At 47.5% G+C, this 25,845-nt stretch overlaps 1 protein-coding gene across 1 annotated transcript in view; it reads left to right on the top strand.

Annotated features, from left to right (window-relative positions):
• DNAH14 (dynein axonemal heavy chain 14) overlaps positions 1–25,845 on the top strand; it is a 1,015,490-nt gene that overhangs the window by 184,597 nt on the left and 805,048 nt on the right. The window contains exons 19-22 of the mRNA XM_088449338.1: positions 719–1,121; positions 1,209–1,399; positions 12,100–12,345; positions 23,980–24,101. Coding sequence (XP_088305464.1) covers positions 719–1,121; positions 1,209–1,399; positions 12,100–12,345; positions 23,980–24,101 — 962 coding nt within the window. The remainder of the gene's footprint in view (positions 1–718; positions 1,122–1,208; positions 1,400–12,099; positions 12,346–23,979; positions 24,102–25,845) is intronic.

Below are 25,845 nucleotides of genomic sequence, written 5' to 3'. Positions count from 1 at the left end.
TCCCCATCCCCCGACACCTCATTGAGGCATACCCCAGCACACTTCCCCCCCCCCCCCCCTCGATGCCAGTACATCCCCCCATGGCATTAACCCTTGCCCTCACGGCAGAGCGTAGCAGAGCTTGTGTCGGGTGGCTGATCATCTGTCCCCCTGCTGCAGCCGGTCTTTGCACTGCTGTGACTGGACCATGGTTCTAGAGAGCTGTTTACACAGCATTCTGCGGCACAGAATCACATTGATGATGGCAGACGGAGACCACTACATCGCTGCCGGCAGAAGCAGTGCAGCAGGAGGAATTCCGTTCCGTACATGTGCAAAACGGATTTCCGCTAAAACAGGGGGCGAGGGAGCAGAATGGCGCAGTTGCATGGGATACCACCATGCCAGGGAAAGCCCAGCTTGTTGACCGAGTACAATACAGTAGCTCGCACTCAGCTTCATAGCAAATACAATACAAAATTATCTCTTGCATTGTACGGAATCTTCCACATGATTTTTTATGTAAGGTAATTTGTGAGTAGGGTTTAGTGGTTGTGTGACGTTTATTAAGGTTTCGATAGTTATGAATATAGATGCCGTTATATTCAAAGTATATTGAAGTTGAGTTATTAGGTTGCTGATTACTGATTCTTCCATGTGGAGAGAGTGTATGGCACTGAGACATTTTCCACTGTCAGTACGGTTCTGATATATCATGGCCATGTGTTTTTATATTTAGGTGAGGAACCCAATACTTCTAGAAGGTGACACATTTCCACTTGAAGCCAAAGAGATCATTTCCAGCCTCTTGGAAGAGTTTGAGGTCATTGCCAACAGGGCCCGGTGTTACTCCAGCTACCAGGAACGTTTCGGGAGCTCAATCACACAGATGAAGGCCAAGTTAGTAGACCTGCTTCTGTCACAGAAGAGCCCAGGAGCCGCCATCAGCGCCCAAATGGTCAACGCAGAGCTCTCCGAGGTTGAGTGCGATTTGAGTTTGAGGAAGCTCCTTTGGGAAGCCAAGGAAGAATGGGCCCAATTGTCCACAGAATGGCGACTGGCCACGTTTGAGAGCCTCAATGTCGATGTGATACAGAGAGACGTCAACCGGTTCAGCCATACATTATTTATGCTCGAGAAAGGTAATGCTTGGTCATTGTTCTTACAAATGTTAATCATAATTAAAGCCGTCTGCCACAATGACAGCCATTGGCTGTGTCTCATTTCAGGATTGCCAGCAAATGTTGTCGTGACAGGTCTGAAACAATCCATAATGGATTTTAAACAAAGTTTGCCCATCGTGGTGGCTTTAAGGAATCCCTGTCTCCAAGCCAGGCATTGGGACATTATACACTTCACCATCGGCCGCATCATAATGAGAGATAAGAATTTCTCCCTGGGAAGCCTTCTGGAACTAAGGGTAAATATGTCCAGTCTAATTTCTAATGATGTGTGGAAAGCAAAAGTCATTTTCAACCACCACCAAAATATGACCTCACAGTTATTTGCTGTTTTGTGACGTAATGCGCCTATCTTTGCACAGTTATGTCTGTAGTTGCATGGAGCGTTGACAGAGGAACCAAGACAGGTGTGGTGCTGCATCAAAGTACCGGGGCCCGAACCTCTCTCGGGACGGATGGGGCTCAGCCTCTCTTGGGGCAGATGGGGCCCGAGTCTCTCTTATTGTGGAAAGGGCTTTGATCCATAATAAAAACTGGACAAAGTGACAGAAGCTTCCTATTGGTCCATATGGTCACACCCCTATGTTTGGCACAAGAACTGGCAGTCAGAGACTACATTGGCAGCCCTGAGCGCTGGTACCTTTGCGTCAACATGGAGTCTTCTGTGAAGGATACAAAATGTAGCACTATCTGCTGGTATGAGCTGGGTGGACCAGTGCTCTTTAGTGAAATGCAGGCTGGGCACATGAATGCATCTCTAACTGCTGGAATGGTGTCAGATTATGATGTCACTTATTTTGCAGTGTGTAACAAACTGAATATTGCTATGCTACATTAAGGACCTCATTCAGAGTCGGTCGAAGCGGCCGCACGGTCGTACGGGAAAAGGGGCCGGATATGCAAATGATTCCCTCGCAAGTTGCGTCCCTAAGTTCGGATCGGTAGCTGGCCGACCAAGGGGAGGAAGCGGCCGGAATACAAAAAAATACGCCCCCTTCTCGTACGCATTACACGTCATCTCCGGGCATTTAAGGATTAATCGAGACCATCGGGAACCATCGGAACTGGTCATAGAGCTTAAGGTTGACCATACCCTCTCTTAAGCTCTACGATCATGTCAGTGTAAAAACCTCCCATGTCACGTGTGCCATGACGCTACTTTGTTAATTATGCACTCCCATAAACCGTATGCACTCCCATAAAACGCCGTTCGCATAATTAGGCACGCCTGCGTTCGGATCTCCACTCCCCCGTTTTCAAGCACCTTCCCCTGTTACCACCCACAAACGCCTCATTCTGTCACTCAAACTACCGACCTGGCTGTGTTCAAGGAGAGAGAAATTTCTGATCGTAGCGGCTAGTTTGCGCACACGCATTGCGGACTTTACGCATGCTCAGTATAGCGAACATCGGTGGCGTACGACCGTGCGGCCGCTTCGACCGACTCTGAATGAGGTCCTAAGTCTCCTCCATATTGTCATCAGGAATATTCTTACACCAAGCAGTGACTTTATGTGCTGCGACTTTCTGTTACCATGATTACCTGATTTTTTTTTTTTATTTACACACAGATGCATGTATCACAGAATTCCCTGATCCGTGTATACATCTGTCTCCTATCGCACACGATCTAATGAACATGCAAATCGATAGATCTGGTGTACATCGTGCCGCTGCACGTCATGCACTGGAGCAGCCGGGGAGAGTTCAAGGGAGATCGTTAACGAGATTGGATCGTTAACTACATTGTACCATGTGTACCCACCTTTAGTTTGCCAAGAACGGGAAATGTCTGATATCTCCTGCATAATCATTGCTTACATAGCCCTAATACCTATAATTACCTAAACTATGCAGAAACGGCCATTGCCCCAGCAGGGTTGTAGGCTTCATAAATAGACCTCATGGGCTGATCCTATCACCTAGCCAAATCCATTCTCGCACCTGATGTTTTTAGCGATCCAGTAATAGTGTATTTCGTATGTAAAGTTTAGATTACGGGATCGCACGCAGCAGGCAAAGACGAACTTTCTCCTATAAGGCCCCCAGTTTGTGGAACCTCCTAAGTGAGATATTTGCCACCTGTTTCACATCTATAAAGGTACTTGTAATTCTGGAATGTAATGCTTTTTGTCTGTAATTAGGTCACTATTGTATATTAAGTATCCAAGATACACTAGGTATCAAGATGAGTCACAATGTATTTCTCCTGCTGCCTTATATCCATATAGCAGTAGTGTCGGTATGTCCCTAGGACCTGCCGCGGCTCAGCAGGAGGCCTGACCTGCGACACGCACTACAGCATGCCGGCCCTGCTGGTGCCTTCTTCCTCCTCAGTGTTCCAGGAGACTGGACATGGCCTCTGAGACTCCCAGCCATAAGAGCCATACAGAGCCCTACATTGATTTACATCATACCAGATATCAAGTAACGACAATATACAGAAGCTTCGAAATGACATGGTGACTGGGATGTCAGTGAGCAATCCTATAAGACCAGTGTGCGAAAGCTGCGTGTAGGGCGAGCTAACACGTCGCGCCTTTCCCAAGTCTGTATTCAGAGCACAGGTGCTATTGTAATTGTGCTGCATATTGATGTGTGTGGACCAATGAAGGTCCAATACGTGTATTTGGAAGTGGAACATATGCTCACATACCCAAGACAGAAGACAACTTGATCCTAAATCCATTGAGTACATCATGCTAGGATAAACAAAGCAAAGGCTATAGTTTGTGGAACATCTATGACAGAAAGCTTATACTTATCAAGAGACGTTGAGACCCAGTACTGGTTGTGCTAAATACAGGGGACAAACGACGTACGAGGTCCCCTGTATCAAGCACAACCAGCATCAGGCTATTCAGAACCAGCCATGGTTGCCAAAATACAGGGGATAAATGACGTAGGGGTCCTCTGTATTTAGCGCAACCAGCACTGGGCTCTGATCCGGTCCTGGGTATGGAAATACAGAGGACAAAAAGCGTAGGGGCCCCCTGTATTTTTCAAAACCAGCACCAAACTTTTTTTAGCGGGAGGGGTAATGCCACAGCCAGGGGAACCCTTTCACCGGGTCCCCCAACAAAGCATTACCCCTGACCACTAGTCAGCCCAGGCCAGGGATCCCTGGGTAGTTGGGGACCCCACCATTAAAGGGGTCCCCCTCTCCAGAGCACCCCATGGAGCGGTGGGTGCAGGGTTAAAAAAGTGTGGTGCGATTGAAAGAGTTAAAAATATAATTTTTTGCAGTGGAACTACTGGTCCCAGCAAGCTTCCCCCGTATGCTGGTACTTGGAGAACCACAAGTACCAGCATGCAGGGCATTATGGAACTGCTGGTACCTGTAGTTCCACTGCAAAAGAAATATAAAAAAACAACAGAGCACACACCTATCAGCCTAGGCCTGGGGTGTACTGGAGAGGGGGACCCATTTAATGGGGTGGTCCCCACCTGCCCAGGGATCCCCGGCCTGGACTGACTAGCGGTCAGGGGTAATGCTTTGGCCAGGGGACCTGGTGAAAGGGTTCCCCTGGCTGTGGCATTACCATCCCCCCCACCCCCCGCTAGAAAAAAGTTTGGTGCTTGTTATGGAAAATACAGGAGGCCCCTACGCATTTTGGGCCTGATTCAGAGCCGTTCGCTATTTGCGGTCGTTCGTTCAAAAACAAGGGGTGGCTATTCAAATGATCCGTTCGCAAATTGCAGTCTGTTCACACCTCTAAGTCTGAACGAGCGAGCAAAACATACACTCGTTTATTTGTTAAAAACGCCCCCTGGCCGCTCGCACCATACGTCATGTCCGCTATTTATTAGATTAATCGAGTACATCGACCAGCGTATGAACTGCTCGCTATTCTTGTGGTTGGTTTTTGCTACCACAATCTTGCGAGCAGTTCTGGCTATAAAATAACCCAGTGACGTGGTCAATGACGCTGCTGTATTAATTATGCACACCCATAAAACGCCCGTTTTGACCTTTAAGCACGCCTGCGTTCTGATCTCCACTCCCCGTTTTCAAGCACCTTCCCCTGTTACCACCCACATACGCCTCATTCTGTCACTCAAAATAGCAGGCATTCGCTATATTGCGAGCACATGAATTTCGGCCGCACTGACTGGTTCGCGCATGCGTAGAACGATCCGTACGCATGCGCAGATGTGCGAACCTCGCTCGGAACGAGCGTACTGCCGCTAGCGAGTGGCTCTGAATGAGGGCCTTTGTCCCCTGTATTTCGGGACACAACCAGTACTGGGTCTTCAAAGCCCGGGGCTGGTTGTGCTTTTGGGGGGGGGGACAATTTATAGTAATTTTTAAAATTTTTACACAGGTTTGAATTTTTTGAAGCACAGAAGGATCTTTTTTTACACACAGATGCATGCATCATAGATCTCCCTGATCCGTGCGTGCATCTGTGTCAGCCATCCAGTGGCGTAACTAGGGCAGGGCGGGGGGGCCCACCGCCGGCCACGGTACCAGCCCGCCCTAGTTAGCCAGTGTAGTGCCGACCGCAGTGAGTGCGGTCAGCACTACACATTAACACAGGACCGGCGCTAGGCTTCCCAGCGCCGGTCCTGTGCGGCACAGCTGAGCCCCTTCCCTCCCCCTGAGCGCTTGCCCAATAGCGCCAGGAGGAGGGTGGCAGGCGGACGGGCTCAGGCTGTGCTAACACACACATCGCCGCCAACGCTGGCGGCGATGTGTGTGTTAACCAGCAGCCAATGAGAGTCAAACGACTCTCATTGGCTGCTGCTGCTACTGCACACACCTCACAGCCGAGCAGCAGCGATGTGTGTGTGAATCAGCAGCCAATGAGAGTCAGACAGACTCTCATTGACTGCTGCAGCCACAGCACCACTGCAAGAGCCGGCTCCCTTCCAGCTCCTGCAGTTGTTAATGGGATAGACGTCATGACATCTCTCCCATAATGCAGAGCGCGCCAGCCCGAGAGGACTGACGAGCAGACGGCAGCGTGGATTCAGGTAAGAATTTTTACTTTATTTACTGTTTCATTTCAGTGTGTATTTATCGGGGAGGGAGGCTAAGGAGGGGACTACTACTGGGGGCACTGCTTTTGGGGGGGGCGGGTTCCACTACTTTGGACTACTACTGGGGGGGATACTACTGGGGGCACTGCATTGGGGTGGGACCACTACTGGGGTCTACTACAGGGGGGGACTATTACTAAGTGGGGACTACTACTGGGGGCAGTGCTTCGAGGGGGGCATGGGACCACTACTGGGGGCTACTACTAGGGGGGATACTACTGGGGGGCACTGCATTGGGGGTTACCACTACTGGGGTCTACTACAGGGGGCACTGCATTAAGGGGGACTCCTACTGGGGCCACTATAAAGGGCACTGTGTAGGGGGGACTACTACTGGGGGCACTGCATTGGGGGGGACTACTACTGGGGGGGACCACTACTTTTGGGGCTCTGCATCAAGGGGGACTCCTACTGGGGCACTATATAAGGGGCTTACTACTGGGGGCACTGCACAGGGGGGACCACTACAGGGCGCACTGAAAAGGAAGAACCACTACAGGGGGCACTGCATAGGGGGGGCAACTACTGGGGGCCTGCATAAGGGGGACAACTACTGGGGGCCCTGTATAAAGGGCACTACTGGGGGGCTGCATATGGGGGATCACTACTGGGGGCACTGTATAAGGGGAACTAATGGCGGGCTGCATAAGGAGGACTACTACAGGGGGAACTGTGTAAGGGGCACTGCATATGGGGTTCACTACTGGGGGCCTGTATAAGGTGAACTAATCGGGGGCTGCATAAGGGAGACCACTACGGGGGGTACTGTATAAGGGGCACTACTGGGGGCCTGCATAAGAGGGACCACTACTGGGGGCATTGTATACCGGGGGTACTATATAAGAGGGACCACTACTAGGGGCACTGCATAGGGGGGACTGTATAAGAGGCACTACATTAAGGTGCAGATGGAAAAATGTTCTCAGTGACTAGAAAGGGGTGTGTGTCATGTTGACACGCCCCATTTTTTAGTGGCCACGCCCCTTGTGACCATGGCTATTTTTTGCCGCGCGCACATAGTGGGGGGGGGGGCTCCATTTTCAAATTTGCCCTGGGCTCCAAATACCCTAGTTACGCCACTGCAGCTATCACATCGTTCACCATGCATACACACGGAATGATGTGTGGCAAACCGTGAAAGACAGGTCGGTGATCTTTCTGCATGTTGAGGAGATCACCCGCCACGACCAACGACCAGCGGGAGCACGCATCGAATCGTTGACGTCCCCACACACGGCACATTTATAAATGATACGTTGTTCCAATCGGTCGGAAATGCCCATATTGTTTAAAAAATCGTACCGTGTGTGGGGGTCTTAACGCTAAAGACAGCAGTCCCCATCTGAATGCAGACTGCAACAATGTATCAAATTCCAAAAAGCTTAGATTTTCGTTGTTAGATGACGCCATGTGAAGATTTTGGCCCTGATTCAGATACAGAGCGCTCGCTCTGAATCAGGGCCGGGCTATTTTTTTTTTTTTTGAACGGCCTCCTGGCTGCTCGCATAGCTGTGGGTGACCACCCACAGCTATAGCGAGCGGCCAGGAAGATGGTCTTGCGACGAGACCCTTGTGGTAGGGTCTCGTTGCCACAAGCCCCAGAGAGATTTCGGCTCTAACAGCCGAAATCTCTCCCACTGACATGACAAAGGGGGCATGCTGTCATGCTGTCACTCAACATCGACAGCACGCCCCCTTTGTTGCGAGACCTGGAGCGACAGAGTTCCCGTTGCTATCCGGGTCACGCGCATGCGCACGACGGAGCCGACTGTCGTGCGCATGCGCACTGGCCCACCATCGACCCGGTTGCGAGCGCTCAGCGCTTGCGACCGGCTCTGAATCAGGCCCTGTGTTAGACATTGCAGCTACAGTTCTGCTGGAGAGGGATGTAAGCCGCATGGGGCCCTGCAGCAAAGACCGACCACCGTGGCTGCCCATATGGCGCCCCCCCCCTTACTATACATGTCTGTTGGTGCCATCTTTCCTGTGATACATATGGAAAGATGGCGCAGCACAGGAGCTATCAAAGACTCTGGCTGGAATCGGTATGAGATACCGCCGGACCCCTGGCAGCCCGACAAGGATGAAAATCCCGATCGTTCCCAGGTAAGTATTCACTAAACTAATTCTACCACCTAACACTAACCCTCCCTTAGGAATGCCTAACCTCCCCCCCCGCCCTAATCCCCCCTCTAAGTGCCTAAACCTAACCCCCCTTCCCCGCCGCCTAACCCTGAGTCCCCCCCGGGGGTGCCTAACCCTAACCCACCCTCCCCCTAGCCTAACCCTACCCTCCCGGGGATGTGCCTAACCCTAAGTCCCCCCGGGAGCCCTAAACCCAACAACATCCCCCCCCCCGCGGCTGTCCGTGCTCGGCGCCCGGCATCCCTTCGATCGGGATGCCGTGCGCCGATCTACGGGCGTCGGTAAAATGACAGGCGTCTAGATTTAGACGCCTGTCATTTAACCCTCGCCGGGATTAAGCAGTCGGGAAGCCGGCTGTCGGGATTAGGTCCGCCGGCTTCCCGATTGCATACCCCCTGGCTTTACTCTCTGCTGCGCGTACAGACACTTCAGTAATTTCCCATACATCATCCTATAACCGTGACATAAGAGAGTGTGGGGAGCCTGAGAGAGAGATAAAGAGGGGGATAGAAAAGGGGATGAGAGAGATGGAGTAAGAGAGGGAGAGAGAAGACAAAAAAGAGAGAGAGAGAGATTAAGAGGGAGAGAGAAGACGAGAGAGAGAGCGAGAGAGAGATTGAGTAAGAGGGAGACAGAAGACGAGAGAGAGCGAGAGAGAGAGATTGAGTAAGAGGGAGAGAGAAGACGAGAGAGAGAGATTGAGTAAGAGGGAGAGAGAAGACGAGAGAGAGAGAGCGAGAGAGAGAGATTGAGTAAGAGGGAGAGAGAAGACGAGAGAGAGAGAGGAGAGAAAATTAATGTCTCAGACAGCACCAGGGACAGCAGCCAGTAATGATATAATACAGTCACCAAACCCTGCAAGAAAATCATTGATATTCATAATATAAGACGTATAGAGCGGTTTCGCCATTAGTCACAGTTCTCCCCAGCTAATTGCTAGCGCCCAGCTCATCAGACTAACGGGATGTTTAGATTGCCATATGGAGGCCGTTCATTGTCCTGCCAGCAGAAATAAAGAGGCATCATCTCTATATGGCAGTTATAATAATTGTGATGATTACTACAGTGTTATAAAGGAAATTGTACATCTCTGTCCATAAACACAAAAATAACCTCAGTATCAACACTTTAAATGAGAATTATTAATAGGAAATTCAAATCAGAAAATTGAATCAGAAAAACAATCACCTTGTACTTAGATTGTCTGATTTAAGGCTTGTGTTACCTTAGGACAGTCACCTAAATTCGTTACCATGGACCCTGCGAGGGTTTGGGAAGTTGTTTTTCATTTAATAATATTATTTATGGCTACGAATTAACTGTGTATATTATTTGTTACTTAAGGAAACTGGGTGCTTGTGCAATATAATATTCACATTGAATTATGGGTCATTTGGGTTGTAGAGAACAATTGTTTTGCAAAGGGCAAATAATGGGAAGCCATATTTTTAGGTGCGTTTGACTATGGTTACAGCACCTTTCTGTGTTCTGTCTGCTTCTGCTTATCCGTTTGATAATAGTGTTGTAGAGGACGGAGCTAGATCAGGAGCAGTATCATGATATAAGGTAGAGAATGGAGACAACAGGAAGCCACAGATGAAAAGTTTCATTTGATAGTGGAAGAGGCAGCAGTGTCCCTCAACACATGCTATGTACAGATGTGTCCCCATACATCTAGCCTCCTTGCATGTTAAACAGCCCTTCTCGTTGCGCCATGCCGTGGCGTGACTCGGTATCGCCGAGCGTCCTTTTGTGCAACATTTTCCCTTAAACTGCGTCTTATTCGCAAAGTTATGCGAATAGGACGCAGAAGCAGCTTCTGCTAATTAGGGGTCTATTTACTAAGCAGTGTTAGGAGACAGAGTGAAAAGTGATAAGGTGCCAGCCAATCAGCTCCCAACTGTCATCTCACAGGCTGTGTTTGAAAAATGACAGTTGGGAGCTGATTGGCTGGCACCTTATCACTTTCTTATCACTTTTCACTCTGTCTCCTAACACTGCTTAGTAACTAGACCCCTGAATATGATATGTGACATCTGTATGGGAAACGCTACGTTACAGTGTTACAGTCACAGCCGCTGACACTGTAACGTGGCATGTTGCATGTAGATGTAACCGCAGTTACACACAGAATATAGGCATGTCACATATCATATTAATTAGCAGAAGCTGCTTGTGCTGCCTGCAGTATGTGCATCGCATTTGCATGCTGATGATAGGCGTTGGCATTTAGACACCTATTATTAGTCCCATGCCGAGATTTCACAGTCGGGAAGCCGGCTTCCTGACTACATACCGTGGTGCACAGTTATTTTATTAGGCAAAAGAAAAAATTTTGGACTGGAGTCCCCCTTTAATTGTGCCTAGAGCAGCGGCTATGTTCTGCAGTGCATGCTATGACTAATATTAGGGAGATGTGACTGCAGGACAGTTACTGGTGCTCACAGGAAAGTGTTGGGTTTGACTAACAAACTTCTACTCAGCTGCCTGGAGACCTCATGATGGATACTTGGACCACAACACCATGGAGGCTCCGTGACGGAGCCCTGAGCTAGGAGCAAAAGGCAAAGATGGAGTCAGTTGAGGAGATCTCTCTCTGGAGTTGGGTCGCTGTGGTCCCCCGGGGGATAAAATTTGCTATGACTAATGTTAGGGAGATGTGACTGCAGGACAGTTACTGGTGCTCACAGGAAAGTGTTGGGTTTCACTAACAAACTTCTACTCAGCTGCCTGGAGACCTCATGATGGATTCTTGGACCACAACATCATGGAGGCTCCGTGACGGAGCCAGGAGCTTGGAGCAAAAGGCAAGGATGGAGTCAGTTGAGGAGATCTCTCTCTGGAGTTGGGTCGCTATGGTCCCCCGGGGGATAAAATTTGCTATGACTAATATTAGGGAGATGTGACTGCAGGACAGTTACTGGTGCTCACAGGAAAGTGTTGGGTTTGACTAACAAACTTCTACTCAGCTGCTTGGAGACCTCATGATGGATACTTGGACCACAACACCATGGAGGCTCCGTGACGGAGCCAGGAGCTTGGAGCAAAAGGCAAGGATGGAGTCAGTTGAGGAGATCTCTCTCTGGAGTTGGGTCGCTGTGGTCCCCCGGGGGTTAAAATTTGAGGTTGGCTAAGCCAGGCAGTCCCCCTCCCCCCCACCTTGTTCTAATGAATGCCATACTGCTACCTGGCTTGACAATGACATCAGACAATTTCCCAAGCTATAGTATTGTAAGAGGATTACGTATTATGCATGAATAAGGTTCACAGAACAATTTTGTAAGGCAATGAGGGGATCGCAGGATAGTAAAGCTAATTTCGGAATGCTAAATATTTTGGTTGAGCGATACAAATCTGTACATACATGCTGTCTGTTTGCCCTCCTCACCCATAATAAAGAAAGTGCATAAATCCTGGTTTTAGAAAGTGCCCTAATAACGCATTGTGCCACCTTCCTTTTGCTTCTTGCATAAAGAAACAATTTTCTCTTTTCAAATTAATGTTCCGTATTCAAATGACTCCTTATTTATTGTGGTATTAATCTAGAACTCAACTCTTCAGATATGTATCCCCTCTAAACAGCTTCCTTGGTGAATCACATGTTACCTAAGTCTGCTTAATGCACCCTTCTTCCAAATCCCGCTTTACGGCTAATCGTACACCCTTGTGTATGTGTGTAAAATGCGCGGTGTCCCGTTGCATGGCTGCTGCTTATTCATAATTCCTCCATTGATTATTTATCACTGTTTAGATATTTCAGCATAAAGATAAAATAATTGACATCTCCACAACGGCGACAAATGAAGCCACGCTGCAAGGGATGCTGGATAAAGTCGTTAGTCTGTGGAATAAGACCGACTTCAAGCTGACGGCGCACCAGTCTGAGCATTCCGAGATCCTGATTATTGCCTCTGCAGAAGATGTAATGGCTCAATTAGAGGAATCTCAGGTTACCCTTTCTACAGTAAAGAGCTCCCGCTACTGCCAACCAATTAAGGTGATATTTTCTCTTCACATTTGTAAAAATAAACCCTTAATTATTTTTAATATATGCTTTAAAGCACAGCTAAAGTTAACAAACGTTATATTAGGTATGTTTTCCTTCCTTTTTGTAGAAAACTTTCAGACCGAGCGATGGCGTTCGATTATATGCGATTATAAGTTTTAGGGGGACGGACGGTGGCTGTTTCTTGAGTAGATATGGTAGGGTGGATAGGATGGAATGTTGTCTTGGAGTAGAATACACTTAAAAATGTTTTGATATCTCTTTAATAGAGTTTGTGTATGGGGGTGCACTGAGGGACTGACGCAATAATGTTTTAATTTGTACTATTTTTGCTATATCATCCAAAACAGAAAAGGTCAATTATTTAATGATGCAACCAAAAGAAAGACTTACCTGTTATAACAAACAATATGAAAAACTGGGGGCTATACGCTAAAAGAAATAAAACCTTATTCTCAATTACCCGCACGTGGCAGCAGTCAGAGAATCAATTTCAAAAACTACGTCTCTGGGCAGAAATCCTGTATTGAACGCTGCCTGTTGCATTTTCACATTCAGGGCTGGATTAAAGGTCAAATGGGGCTGAAAATCATGAAAGGTCCATTGTGAGAAGCGGAGGAGGTGTGGCCAGTGCTCCGTGGGTGTGGCCAGTGCCATGCGGGCGTGACAAGTGTTGTTTTGGGTGTGGCTAGTGCCATGTGGGTGTGGTCTGCATTGTGTTGGTGTGACCAGTGCCACATGGGTGTGACTGGTGCTGTGTGGGTGTGATCAGTGCTTTGTGAGCATGGCCAATGACATGTGGGTGTGTACACCCCTACACTATGAGCCCCAATGTCTCCCTAATACATAAAAGTAGAAACATTTATTGATACCCCTCAATCTATATACCCAAAATGTCGCTGTTCAGCGCTACAAGTCGCATTAAGAAATAATTGCTTTCCAATCCAATTGTGGTTCCAAAGCACAAAAAGTTATATTATTCAATCTATACAATTAACGCAAAAAGCAAGTAAATACAAAATGTACAAGCCGATACATACACCTGTGCACTGGTCCCAGTATACAGTCGTCTCTCCAGAAGCCTGTGGTCATCCAAAAAGAATGGCTGTATACTATAACCAGGGAGCAGGCTATATACCTTACAGAACAAAGAAACTAGTGAACAGGTTCCCAGGACATTCTGGTACGATGCAGGCCATTGGACAGTTCATACAGCACAGTGGCGTAACTATAAATTTTGCTCCCCCCTCAGTGGCAAATGCAGGATTTCTAGAGGGGGGTTTCCAAATGCTTGATTTTAGAGAGAGTGTGGCCAGTCCATGAAGAGGGCAGAATTAGTACTCAACCAGTTTTAAATATGCGTCATACATAGTGTATTGTGTGTCATAATTCCAGCATATACAGGACCAGCAATCACAGTAACCCATTATATGTGTCATACATAGTGTATTGTGTGTCATAATTCCAGCATATACAGGACCAGTGATCACAGTAACCCATTATATGTGTCATACATAGTGTATTGTGTGTCATAATTCCAGCATATACAGGACCAGTGATCACAGTAACCCATTATATGTGTCATACATAGTGTATTGTGTGTCATAATTCCAGCATATACAGGACCAGTGATCACAGTAACCCATTATATGTGTCATACATAGTGTATTGTGTGTCATAATTCCAGCATATACAGGACCAGCGATCACAGTAACCCATTATATGTGTCATACATAGTGTATTGTGTGTCATAATTCCAGCATATACAGGACCAGTGATCACAGTAACCCATTATATGTGTCATACATAGTGTATTGTGTGTCATAATTCCAGCATATACAGGACCAGTGATCACAGTAACCCATTATATGTGTCATACATAGTGTATTGTGTGTCATAATTCCAGCATATACAGGACCAGCGATCACAGTAACCCATTATATGTGTCATACATAGTGTATTGTGTGTCATAATTCCAGCATATACAGGACCAGTGATCACAGTAACCCATTATATGTGTCATACATAGTGTATTGTGTGTCATAATTCCAGCATATACAGGACCAGTGATCACAGTAACCCATTATATGTGTCATACATAGTGTATTGTGTGTCATAATTCCAGCATATACAGGACCAGCGATCACAGTAACCCATTATATGTGTCATACATAGTGTATTGTGTGTCATAATTCCAGCATATACAGGACCAGTGATCACAGTAACCCATTATATGTGTCATACATAGTGTATTGTGTGTCATAATTCCAGCATATACAGGACCAGTGATCACAGTAACCCATTATATGTGTCATACATAGTGTATTGTGTGTCATAATTCCAGCATATACAGGACCAGCGATCACAGTAACCCATTATATGTGTCATACATAGTGTATTGTGTGTCATAATTCCAGCATATACAGGACCAGTGATCACAGTAACCCATTATATGTGTCATACATAGTGTATTGTGTGTCATAATTCCAGCATATACAGGACCAGCGATCACAGTAACCCATTATATGTGTCATACATAGTGTATTGTGTGTCATAATTCCAGCATATACAGGACCAGTGATCACAGTAACCCATTATATGTGTCATACATAGTGTATTGTGTGTCATAATTCCAGCATATACAGGACCAGTGATCACAGTAACCCATTATATGTGTCATACATAGTGTATTGTGTGTCATAATTCCAGCATATACAGGACCAGCGATCACAGTAACCCATTATATGTGTCATACATAGTGTATTGTGTGTCATAATTCCAGCATATACAGGACCAGCGATCACAGTAACCCATTATATGTGTCATACATAGTGTATTGTGTGTCATAATTCCAGCATATACAGGACCAGCGATCACAGTAACCCATTATATGTGTCATACATAGTGTATTGTGTGTCATAATTCCAGCATATACAGGACCAGCGATCACAGTAAGCCATTAGATGCAGCAGTAGGGCCGTCCTTCCTGAGCTGGATGTTTTTTATTTTAGATGTGTCACCATTCCAGACTATTGGAGCAAGTCCGGGAGCCTGGAGGAGCAGCAGAAGAGCCTAGCACTGCCCTGGACATACTGTATATGTACATATTGGGCTCTATAGCAGTGCATCCCTAATAGTGCATGTTTTCCAGATCTCCTAGTTGGCGCACAGGTTTTTTATTACTGTCTGATACATGTTAAAAGATCCATAGGTGCTGCTAATTAATTCATTTGTGATACTGAGAAGAACATGCAACACTAGCAAAATTCTATTATATTACTATTTCTACTGTGGTCATGTGTGTGCTGGGGAGGGGGTTTTTCAGGCAGACGGAAACCCGCCCTGCGTTTGCCTATGCCCCTGCCAAAAATATTTCTGACGCCCCCCCAGCAGTACCAGTAGTAGTAACCCCCCCAGCAATGCCCCCAGTAGTAGCCCCCCCCAGCAATACCAGTAGTAGTAACCCCCCCCAGCAATGCCCCCCAGTAGTCCCCCCCAGCAGTACCAGTAGTAGTAACCCCCACCCAGCAATGCCCCCCAGTAGTAGTCCCCCCCCAGCAGTCCCCCAGCAATGCCCCCAGTAGTAGTCCCTCCCCAGCAGTACCAGTAGTAGTAACCCCCACCCAGCAATGCCCCCCAGTAGTAGTCCCCCCCCAGCAGTCCCCCAGCAATGCCCCCAGTAGTAGTCCCTCCCCCAGCAGTACTAGTAGTTAACCCTCCCCCCCCAGCAATGCCCCCCAGTAGTAGTAACCTCCCCGGCCAGACAGACACACACAAAAAAAAAAGACCTCCACTTACCTTGATCCCCGCTCCGGCATCAGCTCCTCCGTCTGGCGTCCTCCGGGGCCGGCCCACTCTGCATGATGGAAGAGCTCTCCCATCAGCCACTGCGGGAGCCAGAAGATGCCCAGCTCCGGCAGTCTGTTTGACTGTCATCGGCTGCTAACACAAACACACAGCCGCCGGCGCCGCCGGCTGTGTGTTTGTTATACTAATAGTTTAGTGCGGACAGCACTTATGTACTGTCCGCACTACCGCCCTGCCTGGGTGACTAACAGATGCAAGAGGTCCAGTAGGACCTCTAGCATCTGTCTCCTCCGAGGCGGCGGCCATTTTTGGAGGGCCTTTTTCTGCAGATCTCATGCTGACGGCTAGTCCGCATGGAATCTGCAGCCACAGTGCCCCTCAAGCCCCAGTGCCCCCAAGCCACCGCAGGGGCTGCGGGAGTGGTAGTTACGCCACTGATACAGCATCACTAGGGGTATGTACCAGTTCCTCAGACGTTGCTTTGTGTGGTTTTCCCGCCGAAGAACTGGTTTAATCTAATAAAAGACACTACATACAGCTTTACATTCTAACCACTAATTTCCTATAATTCATATCTTGCAGACGCATGATGCGATCTCCTTGCCAATAGAACCGGAGATCTGCAAATAAACAGTGATTTAGAATGGTACCAAACATGACTTATCTCCTAGTCTCTATACCTTAAATATCATATACTTTACATTTCATAACATATGTATCAGCTAATAAAACCTCTAATATTAAGCTTAATGCTTGTGAACCTTTTTATAAGTGAGTGCATATTGCGTAAAGTCGCTAGTATGCGCTGTGCGTCTATGTGTTTTGTGCTTATCTGTGCTTTGATGAACAGTGCCACTGTGCGTTGTGCGTCTTGTATATTTTCTATGTATTATTTAATGTGCGTGTAGGTTATGGTAGGACTTTCAACAATATGCAGTAGCAACGCAGACGCACGACGCTAATAATCGCACACAATGGTTTCGTGCTGACGAAGCAAGATGGCGTCGTCAGGGGCGACACAAAATGGCGTCACGAGGTATTATGTTAAGATTTGGTCTCAGCCAATCATCCGGCTTCGACACATTGCATTGTTTTGTGAGGAAAAATAGAAATACAGCTTTAATACTTATGTATTATGGATGACTGTGTGGCAGCTGAGCGGCTGATCATTATCATACTGTCAAATATGGTGGGGCCTGGGGCCGTAGTCCCATCCCTCCCAATGTCCACATGCCACATTGTGCATCCTATGTGTAGCCATACTGCATAGATCCCATTGCCAGCTGCATAATACAGACCCTACGCCACAGAAGCCCTACCCCATCCCTGCCCAGAACTCCTATTGCAGAGAATACCACAGATTTGCTGACTAGCTGGGTTACTGAACAACTTTAAATTTACCAACAGTCTGTAAAAAATGTTTTTTCAATATATGTATTAAATAGTGACCATATTTTCATGGGTGGCAATCATGCCTACCAGTTCCCCTTAGCGCCTCCTAGAGCCCAGCAGCTGTTAGTTCAGGATGGGCCAGTCTTGGAAATTAAAAACCCAACATGCTATCCAATCACACCCGTCTGTATACTACGGCTGCCCCCTCCTCCGCTGGGTAATCACCCATGTCTTTGGTCTTTGGGAACATGTATTTCAATCCCTCTGCAAATGTCCCTAATCAGCTCTGCTCCTGCCCTATGTAAATGACACAAAGGGCCAAATGTAACGGGGTGAGAGTTTTCTTACACTTTTTAAACTCGGCCAATGTAATAGAGGACCTGTTTCAGACCCGGACGCTATTTGTGGCCGCTCGCTGGCTAAGAGGGGCCGGCATTTTAAATCATGTGCTCGCACTGCGTCGCGTAAAGCCGCCCACTAAGTAATAGCGAGCGGCCGCACTATATGCTCGCACCTATATAAAGACGCCCCTTTGCCACTTGCAACACACGTCATCTCCGGCAGTTGTAGGATTAATCGGGAACATCGAGAGCCATCGGAGCTGCTCGCAGCGCTTGTGACAGCCTTTTCCCACCACAACATTGCGAGCAGTTCAGGCTAAAATACAACCCAGTCACGTGTGTAATGACGCTACTTTGCTAATATGCACACCCAATAAACGCCGTTCTGATGGTCAGGCACGCCTGCGTTCGCACATCCACACCCCCGTTTACAAGCACCTTCCCCTGTTACCACCCACAAATGGCACTATCTGTCACTCAAAATAGCGGGCCGACTGCGGGCTACGGGCGAGCACTTTCCCATCGCAATGACTGGTTCGCGCACGCGCATTGCGACTCATACGCTTGCGCAGATTGCGAAAAATCGCTCAATGCGAGCGAGCGCAGCATAGCGTCCGGGTCTGAACCAAGCCCAGAGTCAGAGAACAAAGCAACAGAGCAAACTCCCATGTTTTTCATACTCAAAAAACTCTCACGATTTAATAACTCATCCAGATGTTCTCTCATTTTGAAGATAAAACTTGGACCAATGTGAGAGGTTACTGCTAAAGTCTCTCATATTCTACACTCTCCCCCTATTACATTTGGCCCAAAATGTCAGCACATGTTTAAGTAGGAATTTTTACTCAATTACTCCTGTTTTTTGTCTCAAGAAATGTATACTGCAACCCTGCAGCCCCTAGGTAACATCAGCCGCTGGTTTACTATATATTTATGCTTCTAAAGGGGTCCAGACCTCTCTATTGATTAAGCCTCTGTGGTGGCTGGTCGTACTCCTTAAACTGGGGCCCCTAGAACTGAATTCCCCCATTGGGTGCTCCATACCCCACTCCAAAACTGGTTGTTCCCATCGATTATTACTCTCCCTCACTTTGCTTCCACGATTGGGGTTGGGAGGGGAGCACCCACCTAACTGCTCCTAAGCACAGACCCTCAGGGAAAGATGTAGTCAGTAATGTTACCTTAATGCTGGCATCGCTGATTTTGTCATTGTCCGTCATATCACGCTGGCACCAATGCTGCATTGCCATAACACGCCGTCCATGCGAAGGTCTTGGCAGTAAGCGATTGCTGTCACTATCACTTCACTGCCTTTTATGACGCTCCAAGGAGAATATTTACCATAAAGATATTATGGCGAATCCCCTGAAAACGGCTGTATCCCCAATATTTAAGAAGTGGGACCACAAGAGATATGAGAGATCTCTGCTGCGATACTTCCGTATCCAGTCGCAGAAGCAGCCTCCGTAGGTTTTTATAGGGGCTGCGAAACTGTCACATTTATCAAGTTCCGAAATGCGTTACAGCCGATGCGTTACACATCACAGGACTTCCTGGGGTTGTAATGTCTGCTAGCACGTGCGCAGCCTGATAACCATGCATGACAATGACGCAGCTGGGATTCGAACCCAGCAGTAAAATGATTTGTATTATGGATTGCATTACACCGTACACGTCTCAGGCGCAGGCTCCCATCGGAATTCCAGTCCCTTCATGTGAGTTTTGGTAAATGCCAGTGATGCTTAATTTCTTATCGCCGCGAGCAACAATTATAATTATCCTGACCAAATCCCAATAGATGGTAAATATGCCCCCAACACCGCATCAGAGTCATTTTTGAAACCTTAGGAGGAGGACGGAGGCTGCGGGAGAGAGTTTGCAAGATGGCGCTTCCAGAACTAGGTACATGGGGGGGGGGGGATGCAGTGAGGAAGTAAACGGTCGAAATGCCGACCGCCGGCTTTCCGACTGTCTAATTCCGGCAGGGGTCTAATGACAGGCGTTGCATTCCTGCCGCCTGCCATTTTACCTATGGCGGGAGCCCAATGCCCGGCATACCGATCAAAGGTAAGCCGGGCGCGGACAGCCGTGGGGGGGAGAGTTAGGTTAGGGGCTCCCGGGTGGGGGACTTAGGGTTAGGCACCCCCCAGGGAGGGATAGGCTAGGGTAAAGGGGGTTAGGGTTAGGCACCCCTTGTGGGAGGTTAGGGTTAGGCACCCCCCACGGGGGACTTAGGTTTAGGCTGCGGAGAAGGGGGGGTTAGATTTAGGCACTTACAGGGGGGGTTAGGGTTAGGCACCCCTAAAGGAGGGTTGGGGGGGTAGGTTAGTAATAATTTAAATACTTACCTGTCGGGATCTTCACTGTCGGTCTTCCAGCGTCGGGCGGTATTTCATACCGATCCCCATAGGGGGACTGCGGTCTGCGGTGCTTGGCCCCTCAATGTAATGTAAATTGCGTAGCAGCATCTTACTGATTTCTATTATTATTTTGCACATTTCCTTGTACATAGTTACTAATATCACTATGTGTGCCCCTGCCCTCTGTGAGAAGGTTCGGGTTAGGTCCTACTGTTACCAATGACCGTTCTTTCATCTCCATTCCTCTATTGTTATCCTCATAGTACATAAGAAGATGTCTCCCAGCAAAGTTTTGTGGTGTTTAGGGTATTTATAGACCCACAGATCACAATGTTACAGCTTACACCGCAAAGTGTCACTTACTCAGAGCATTTCGGAAATGTTCTAGGTCTTTATTGCACCTGCACAACTGTCCTGGGGCCCATTTGGAGTTAATGAGCTTTTCTAATGTAAATCATGAAATGATTTTATAATGATTAGAAGTGCGCATATGAGATTTTAGGGAATAGAAAGCCCGCCCCGGCAACGCTGAGCACAATTACATGTTTTCAGAGAGAAATAAGTTGATGATTATGGATTTTAATATTGGGAGCATCGTTTCCTAATGTGTAATTAGTACTGTTACAAAACACAAATATATGTATATTGTTAGCTGAAGAAGACATTACCCAGCAATCCAGAAACACCTCCAAAATTATATTACAGGTGGGAGAGAATGAATATTATTATTATGAATATATTTACACTGTCATTTGTAAAACTTTACAAGCACCATAATGTCTTAGAATTAGGGATGTTAGGGACCCATCTTATGGGGGTTCACCTTGACGAGGTGGATGGACAAACATGTACTAAGAACCTCACTTATAATCCATGTTAATTGTAGAGATTACCAGGTTTATTTTTTCTATCATTGTTCTTAGGGCCTGATTCAGACCCGGTCGCTATGAGCATACGCTCGCTCGATGCGTATGCAAATATTTGAAAGTGACGCGGCGGGGAGCGATCGCTCGCCAAGGCATAAGCACGCCCATCGTACCTGTACGAGCGTTTGCTTTGTGTATGCAGACTCCCCTTAGCGAATGCAGAGACGCCCACTGCCACACGTCATCTCCTGGAAGTTTGTGAAAACATTGGTACATCGACCACTATCGGATGGGAACGCAGTGCTTGAGGTAGCTTTTTTCTACCGCAAGCATTGCGAGGAAAACTGAGGAAAAAAATGGCTGGTGACGTGTACTATGACGTTGTCTGTTAATTATGCACGCCTCTAAAACGGCGTTGAAACACTCGGGCACGCCTGCACTCCACTCCCCCGTTTTTACTGGACTGCCCCTGTTACCACCCACAAACGGCCTCTCCTGTCACTCATTCTGCTGGGCTGGCTTTGCTGGGCGAGCGAGGGATCTGCGAACGCACTGTGTAGTTTGCGCACGCGCTCTGCGATGCATTCACAGATAAGCAACCATCGGCAATAGCGAGCGCACTGCGGATAGCGCCCGGGTCTGAATCAGGCCCTTAGTACCTAGAGTGTGCGCCTGCATTCTATGTCCCCTGCATTGTACTACAAGTCTCAGCATGGCAGCACCTCCTATTATGTTTAAAATTAGGGTGTGCAGTCCAAGCCCCCCCCCTTAAAGCACAATAAATGTATAAGGTAGAGAGCAAATTTCACCCAGACAAGGGGATATCTGGTAATAATCGTACACATTAATTAGAGAAATTTATTAAGTACAAAATGAGTTTAGCAAAATGACACCGTGAGGTTGGTGCAGAGAGGAAGTCGCTGTAAGTTTTACACTGCACCATTGTCATTATTACGGGGCAGATTGGAAAAAACATCTGAGTGGTTGCTATGGGTTACAGTACCTTTCTCCTCTGCACTGATTTTCATACATGTATAGTAATAGGGAATAGTAAGCAATGTATGTACGTAATTCTCAGAAATGGAATGTATCCCCTGGGACAATTGGCACAGAAGGACTTATAACAGCGTCTGCTCCCCCAGCAGTTTGGGTGTAAAGGCGGAGGTCTCACATTTAGCCTGTGGGGGTGCACTAGACATGGAATAGGGGTAGATTCATGGGCATATCTATAGTGGGTGCAGGCAGGGTAGGTGTGTGTAGTGTTAGTGGCTAAGGGTGCTGAGAGGTAGGTTAGGGTTAGTCTGTGGTTGATGTTAGTGGTAGGGTTCTGGGTTGGGATAGGAAGTATGGGAGCTGCAGGCTGTATAATTAGATGTAAGTGTTCCAGCAATTTCAAGCTAAGCAATTGTCTTCAGTCATGTGATGGGGCGATTGTCTTCAGTCATGTGATGGGGCGATTGTCTTCAGTCATGTGATGGGGCGATTGTCTTCAGTCTTCAGTCATGTGATGGGGCGATTGTCTTCAGTCATGTGATGGGGCGATTGTCTTCAGTCATGTGATGGGGCGATTGTCTTCAGTCATGTGACGGGGCGATTGTCTTCAGTCATGTGACGGGGCGATTGTCTTCAGTCATGTGACGGGGCGATTGTCTTCAGTCATGTGACGGGGCGATTGTCTTCAGTCATGTGACGGGGCGATTGTCTTCAGTCATGTGACGGGGCGATTGTCTTCAGTCATGTGACGGGGCGATTGTCTGAGCACATTTTGGGGCTGATGCAGAATTGAGCGCTGGTCAGTTTTGCAGGTGGATCTTGTGTGTTCTCACACTGCGCATGCTCCGAATCCGAGCGTACACAAGTCCCGGCGATGCAGCTGCTGATTCATACTGCACACCGCCGCATCTCCGCCTGCAGCTGAGTGGTAACCGGCTGTTCTCACTTAGCCAAAATGTATTGAGGTTCTGTTGGCGGAACTGCGGCGTGTGCTGAGTTGGGCGCAGATGTAAATACGCCTATTTTCAGGAGGATCTCTTCCACAATGGGTGTGAGTGCAGGGTGTGATATGTATTACCGCCGGCCGCATGGCCGACAGCGGCTGCCCGACAAAGGAGGAAATCCTGATCGTCCTAAAGGTAAGTATCAACTACCCTAACCCCCCTAACCCTAACCCTCCTTAGGGGTGCATAACCCTAACCTCCCCCCTGTGCCTAACCCTAACCCCCCCTCTAAGTGCCTAAATTTAACCCCACCCTTCCCCGCTGCCTAAACCTAAGTCCCCCGTGGGGGTGCCTAACCCTAACCTCCCCCCGGGGTGCCTAACCCTCCCTCCCCCTAGCCTAACCCTAACCTCCCGGGGGGATGCCTAATCCTAAATCCCCCCCCCCGGGAGCCCTAAAATGACAGGTGTCTAGATCTAGACGCCTGTCATTTAACCCTCGCCGGGATAAAGTAGTCTGGAAGCCGGCGTTTGGCATTTAGACCGTCGACTTCCAGACTACATCCCTGAGTGCACACTAATGGTGATGAGTGTACGGACTGGGGCGGTCCAGCTGCAGAGATGCGCACAACCCTGTATACAGGGGAATATATACAGTATATATTCTGTTCCATGTAGGCAATGCGGAAACAATTACACCCGACTTTCCATCAACTTCAACATCGTCCCCTTATCCGCATCCCCAGCTCTCGCAAACGCAGCATTTGGTCACACGGTACATTCTGGTTGGATGTTTTGATCTATTTTTGGGGTTAACATTTCAGCAGGTGTAGCAGCAAATTGATCAGTCAGGGTTCACGCACTACAGATGCCAGCAGAGCCCATTCACTTCTCTCCGTTCTTCTCTTTTGTTTTGCTCTCAGAACATGGTTGATGAGTGGGACAGGAAGCTGAGTCTCTTCTCCCGTACCATGGAGGAATGGATGACGTGCCAAAGGAACTGGCTGTACCTGGAGCAGATCTTCCTGGCGTCTGACATCCAGAGGTATAGTCTCTGTAACCGCACACACCTAGAGGAATATGAGCCAGTAACCTTGCACCTGGGTAACACCATGCTGCGCTCCCGAGGGGGGAGGGGGGCTGATGTAACATGTGCAGAGAGAGTTCGATGTGGGGGGACATGTCCTAGCTCAGATCTAAATTGCAGTGTAATAATAAAGCTGGGGCTACATGCAAAAGCAGCCAGTATTTACCCCACATGCAAAAAAAATATTAAATGCTTTTTTTTTTATTTACTCAAAATTACCCCCTATATCGGGAAAACGTTACTGTCACAAGGAGACAATGTAGTTCATCGCAGTGTAAGAAGAGATTCATATGGCGATAGGTGATCTACTGTACTCAACTTCTCCTGTTGGGACTAAAACATTGGGGTCTAGTTACTAAGCAGTGTTAGGAGACAGAGTGAAAAATGATAAGAAAGTGATAAGGTGCCAGCCAATCAGCTCCCAACTGCCATCTCACAGGCTGTGTTTGAAAAATGACAGTTGGGAGCTGATTGGCTGGCACCTTATCACTTTCTTATCACTTTTCACCCCATTATATTGATACTTGTATCTTGGGCCCATCATTCGCTGGGTCTCCAGCTATTGTTCCTGGCGTTACAGGATTCTTTTTCCCTAGCGGTGGCGTCCCTGCCAGTCCCCCTTTTTACATACAGTATAGGGATATTTTCATTAAAAATTTGAATATCCCCTGCGATATAGATCCTTAATAATCGCGACAGTGCCGCGATTATTAATACATAAGCCCCTCAGAAGCATCCTGCATCAGTCACAGGTACACAGTATCATTTATCATTGGCTCCCAAAACTTTTCATATTTTTGTTTTTTCTCTAGTTCAGTTCTCCTCGGGTCATACTGTGATTGCTGCGTAGTCTGTGGCGTACAGTAACGTGCCTGTCGCCTTCACACGGTGTCTTTCTGTGCGCTAAACCAATATTCCTAAAGAATGAAAAAAAACTAGCGGTGTACGCAGCAGGTTACAAGTCATTAATGCCAGAGTTATTGTGAGCAAATGTTCAGGAAACACAGTGGCAGCTTCCGCTGTATATAGGCAGTGGCACCCTTTACATCAGGGGTAGGCAATGTGCAGCACTCCTCTCCAGCTGCCATGGAACTACATATCCCAGCATGCCCTGCCACAGTTTTAGCACGTACAGCTGGGATGTGTAGTTCCACAGCAGCTGGAGCGCCACACGTTGCCTATCCCTGCTTTAACGTTTAACATTGAACATGTCATTAAATTGCACTGTGGCTGTATTCATAGAGGCGTCTAATACACCCAGGGGTATATTTACTAAAGTGCGGGTTTTTAGAAGTGGAGATGTTGCCCATAGCAACCAATTAGACTCTACTTATCATTTATCTAGCACCTTCTAGAAGATAACAGCTAGAATTTGATTGGTTGCTATGGGCAACATTTCCGCTTCAATAAACCTGCACTTTAGTAAATACTGTATACCTCCTATAGTTACTGTGACTCTAGCTGTAGCTACAGCTACTGGATATTCAAATACTGTCCCTTTTATTTGTTTATATATCACCTCCAAGATTACATATACTGTATCTCTTACATATGAGGATGTAATTGCTGAATGCACTGCAAGTTCTATATCCCATTGGTAATTATAATGTAATGTCATTTATTTATGCCAAACAAATCTTAGATTAGCATCCGCCAACATTTATGCATCATAACATGCGCTGGATTGGTCCTAAGACATTAA

This window comes from Taudactylus pleione, unplaced genomic scaffold, assembly GCF_031769625.1.
Source record: "Taudactylus pleione unplaced genomic scaffold, aTauple2 ptg000483l, whole genome shotgun sequence".
Taxonomy (NCBI): domain Eukaryota; kingdom Metazoa; phylum Chordata; class Amphibia; order Anura; family Myobatrachidae; genus Taudactylus; species Taudactylus pleione.
The sequence above is the reverse complement of the archived record's forward strand: the minus strand, read 5'-3'. Positions and strand labels throughout refer to the sequence as shown.